Below are 5,000 nucleotides of genomic sequence, written 5' to 3'. Positions count from 1 at the left end.
CGGCCCGATCGATGATCCCTGCTCCAGCAGGCTGAGACGGAGAGCAATGGGAGAGGGGGAGGAAGATGAGGATGAAACAAAGAGCTGCAGCGAGTCCGAGAGTGTGAGGCAGCAGTGAGGGAGATGCTGCTCCTGCTCGTTAGAGGCGTCTGGGCTTTAGGATCGCTTGCAAAGCCCCATAATGCACCCTGTTTAGAATAAGAAGCCTGATGAAGGACCCTGCTCCAGAATGCAGAGTCCTTCAAGAGGTGTGACTTTGATTCATTTCACCTCCAGTGTCGCCCGGGAGATGTGCATAATATATGTTTATGATAAATAGAATAGATGTATATGATATATGTAATAGATATAATAGATGTGTATGATATGAGATGTGTATAATAGATATAATAGATGTGTATAATAGATGCATATGAGATCTATATATAATAGATGCATATGAGATGTGTATAATAGATATAATAGATGTGTATAATAGATGCATATGGGATGTGTATAATAGATATAATAGATGTGTATAATAGCTATAATAGATGTGTATAATAGATGTAATAGATGTGTATAATAGATGTAATAGATGTGTATAATAGATGTAATAGATGTGTATAATAGATGTAATAGATGTGTATAATAGATGTAATAGATGTGTATAATAGATGTAATAGATGTGTATAATAGATGTAATAGATGTGTATAATAGATGTAATAGATGTGTATAATAGATGTAATAGATGTGTATAATAGATGCATATGGGATGTGTATAATAGATATAATAGATGTGTATAATAGCTATAATAGATGTGTATAATAGATGTAATAGATGTGTATAATAGATGTAATAGATGTGTATAATAGATGTAATAGATGTGTATAATAGATGCATATGGGATGTGTATAATAGCTATAATAGATGTGTATAATAGATGTAATAGATGTGTATAATAGATGTAATAGATGTGTATAATAGATGTAATAGATGTGTATAATAGATGTAATAGATGTGTATAATAGATGTAATAGATGTGTATAATAGATGTAATAGATGTGTATAATAGCTATAATAGATGTGTATAATAGCTATAATAGATGTGTATAATAGCTATAATAGATGTGTATAATAGCTATAATGACATGAGAAGGGTATAGGAAGCAGTGTGTAGGGGTTCTGCTGCTGTCGGGCCGTCCTGCTGGTGCCTCTGCAAAGGGAACAGGCTGTTCTCTCATGTGTTGCAGCTGCAGGCTCTGCTTCTTGTCAGAGCATCACGTTTAGATGTAAGCAACAGGTAGCGAGCAGATTCTGAGACCACAAAACGCTGCTGGTGATGGTGCTCTGCTCGCATTTTGGATTAAAGTTATTCTTTGTCTTACAAAACAAAACAAAAATACTTGTTGTACAGACATGAAAATCTCTCACCTTTCGGCGAAACTCGCCGTTTTGAAACCAAAATAAGTGACCTACGTGATACGATGAGTATACGTGATATATGAGTATATTCAGTGAGCTGTGAACAGGTGCGCGTGCCAGAAGGGAGCGCCAGTGCATGGTAATATAATATTTGATGGTATGTCTAAGTTAAGTTTCCCAGGAGCTCTGTTGACATAGACGTAGCTAACGTTAGCTCCAGCTTGATGAATGGAGTCATCGAACACAGCAGGAGAGAACGCGACGTTAGCCAGCTAGATAACGCTGCGGTGGAAAGTTATTAGCTAACGCTTCCGTTAATGAGGAGCTAGATTCTGAGGCGAGGGGACTGACCAGACGTCCGGATTTATGCCGGACAGTCCGGGTGTTCAATGCCCTGTCCGGCGTCCGGCGCAGCATCAAGCCGGACTGTGAGAAGCGGAGAAAAGTAATATCCCTCTCACCTTTTTCACCCCTGACCCGTTTTCATGCCTGGTTGTACGGCGTCATGAGAAGGAGATGCAGCTCGGCCTGTCCGCCGCAGCTGGAAGAGGCTGCGTCCAGGCTGAGCACAATGACACGTCCCGCTGTCATGCAAACACGTATTTCATTAAGATTTTCTGACCAAACAAGACCGCTCATGTTTTGTTCACAGGCCTGCAGATGAATTTAATATCTAAAGTTCCCTATAGTTCATTGGAGATGAAATACAGTATGAACTGTTCGTTAAGCATTGATTACAAAGAATGTAAGCAGTCATGTCAGTGGGAGTGGACCTGTGTTCATTGTGCAGTAACTCTGCAGCCGTTGGTGGGCCAGTGATGCCCAAAATATTGCTCCAGAATCCCAGTGAAGGATCGTCGTCCTGAGTGTGGCCTGCAGAGAAAATGAGTCCTCACAAAGCTCCATTATGCTGATTGAGCGCCGTCAGCTGCATCTGGATGAAGCTCAGCTCGCTGCTCAGAGACAGTAATGAAGCTCTTGCCCTCCGCAGGTCTCCAGCAGCGCCACCCTGGAGGGCAAAGGTCAGCTGAAGTTCACCTCGGGCAAGTGGAGCCCGCACCACAGCTGCAGCCAGCTCGCCACGGCCAATGACACGGCCATACGGGGCTGGGACCTCCGCACCATGAGGTGAGCGCTCCTCTTTCTGAAAGGATCCTGATGGAACGTACCGATCACCTGTTCTGTGAAGATTAAACCCACATGTGCTCAATCATCACCACAGCTAACCAAACAGGGCCAGAAGAAGAAATTCAAAGCGATGCTTCGGTCACAGGGAGGATGGAAATAAAAAGCAACACGAGGCGTGTTTTCCTCGAGCTTTGCCACTCCGTATTAGCATACCTTTTAGTATTATTTATACACACGTACCAGAGTCAGAAAACAGCCAGATGTTTTCCAACAGCCTGCATTTAAACTGGAGTGAGTCATGTTGGAGTGAAACCCTCGGAGCTCCGTCATTTCAGAGGGTGTGTACACGTAGTTACAAGATAAGTCATTGCAGTACAGGAAGTAAGCATTTGATGTGACTCGTCATGATCCATGAAAGAACTGCAGGTGAGCCCACACCTCTCTGCATCCTGTATGTGTTACTGATGCTGAAGAAAAGTCACACTGAAATGCTCTTTATTTAGTCTACATATCTAAGATATATAGACTACATGTAGTGTCCATGACATGTTGTGTCCATGACATGTGTCCATGACATGTTGTGTCCATGACATGTAGTGTCCATGACATGTAGTGTCCATGACATGTTGTGTCCATGACATGTTGTGTCCATGATATGTTGTGTCCATGACATGTAGTGTCCATGACATGTTGTGTCCATGACATGTAGTGTCCATGACATATTGTGTCCATGACATGTTGTGTCCATGACATGTTGTGTCCATGACATGTTGTGTCCATGACATGTTGTGTCCATGACATGTAGTGTCCATGACATGTAGTGTCCATGACATGTAGTGTCCATGACATGTTGTGTCCATGACATGTTGTGTCCATGACATGTTGTGTCCATGACATGTAGTGTCCATGACATGTTGTGTCCATGACATGTAGTGTCCATGACATGTTGTGTCCATGACATGTTGTGTCCATGATATGTTGTGTCCATGACATGTAGTGTCCATGACATGTAGTGTCCATGACATGTTGTGTCCATGATATGTTGTGTCCATGACATGTTGTGTCCATGATATGTTGTGTCCATGACATGTTGTGTCCATGACATGTTGTGTCCATGACATGTTGTGTCCATGATATGTTGTGTCCATGACATGTTGTGTCCATGACATGTTGTGTCCATGACATGTCCATGACATGTTGTGTCTATGACATGTTGTGTCCATGACATGTTGTGTCTATGACATGTTGTGTCCATGACATGTTGTGTCCATGACATGTTGTGTCCATGACTCTACTGGACGTTGCTGAACACAGCTGCTCCTGTTTCACTAGCAGTAACCTGTGCTGCAGTGATCAGCTACCTACAGCCTGTGTGTGTGTGTGTGTGTGTGTGTGTGTGTGAGAGAGAGAGGAGGGAAGGAGGGAGGAATGGAAAGAGGGAGAGAGCGAGCATTAATATCATTAACATCACTCCCCATCAGCCTCCGGCAGCAGCGTTGCTGCGTGCGTTGCTGGTTGCAGCAGCAGCCTCTGTGGGCTCAGAGGCCTCCGGGCTGGCAATTCAAAATTCTAGTCCTTTTTCTTGTATTTTTGTTCTGTAACAGCTCAACAGGTCACTGTGTCAGAAGCTGTGGACAGCTTGTGAATTTGATGAGGTCATTTTATTTATAGAGCACCAATCAGACACGAGGCCACTCAAAGTCCAGGAGCCAGAAACACACTGGATATGTTCATAAGAGTTGTGAAGAAAACACTCAGATTACATTCAAAGGCAATGAAAACAAAAGCAGAAAACAATTTCATAGCTAGGGATTAAAGATACATGACGTATGTCATGTGTTCTGAGCCCGGATTTAAATGAGCTGAGCGTGAGGAAGGAGGCTCCGCCTCTGCGCTCCAGTGCATCATCTCTGTGGGCTTCCCTGCTGCATTTCTTCTTTCACAGAGCAGCTGAGAATGGAGGCGGAGGAAGTGGGAGGGAGGGGGACACACACACACACACACACACACACACACACACACACACACACACACACACACATCAGTGTCTTGTCAAATCATCAATAAGAGACTTGACGTTGGACAATATTGAGCTACATATTCCCCAGCAAGCATCACTCCATGTCTGTATTTGAAAATAACAAAGAACATGTAATTATTTATTAAATGTGATGTTTAAAACAACAAACAAAAGGTATTTAGTTTGTATAGTTTGTTGGGTAAGCAGGGTGTCATCGTGAAGCTCGTCAGGGAGTCAATAATGAATGAATGTGTTTCACCTGCACGAGCGTGAAGCGCTTGTGAGTGGGAAGCGTGCACGTGTGAACGAGTGGAGAAGCTGTTTGAGTGAGCGACTCCCGCGTGACGAGTGACCACACGTGCTCGCCCTGTGTGCTTTGGCGTGTGTGTCGTGTGCTCGTGCCTCCACATGCATGTGGCCTGCTCGTGCGTTTGTAAGCGTGCGTG

General features: G+C 43.6%; 1 protein-coding gene across 5 annotated transcripts in view; it reads left to right on the top strand.

The window, feature by feature from the left end:
• The window catches only part of eipr1 (EARP complex and GARP complex interacting protein 1), an 85,210-nt gene that overhangs the window by 38,008 nt on the left and 42,202 nt on the right, over positions 1–5,000 (top strand). For all 5 annotated transcript variants that reach the window (XR_011080052.1, XR_011080051.1, XM_068601607.1 and 2 more), the window contains one exon: positions 2,398–2,534. Coding sequence is in view for 3 of the 5 variants with exons in the window: in XM_068601607.1 (XP_068457708.1) it covers positions 2,398–2,534 (137 nt within the window). In the remaining 2 variants the exon portion in view is untranslated. The remainder of the gene's footprint in view (positions 1–2,397; positions 2,535–5,000) is intronic.

The sequence above is a fragment of the Clinocottus analis genome, unplaced genomic scaffold (genome assembly GCF_023055335.1).
Source record: "Clinocottus analis isolate CAN_PGR_092001 unplaced genomic scaffold, fCliAna1.0.p SCAF_52, whole genome shotgun sequence".
NCBI classification, from domain to species: domain Eukaryota; kingdom Metazoa; phylum Chordata; class Actinopteri; order Perciformes; family Cottidae; genus Clinocottus; species Clinocottus analis.
This window is presented reverse-complemented; position numbering and strand designations above follow the sequence as displayed.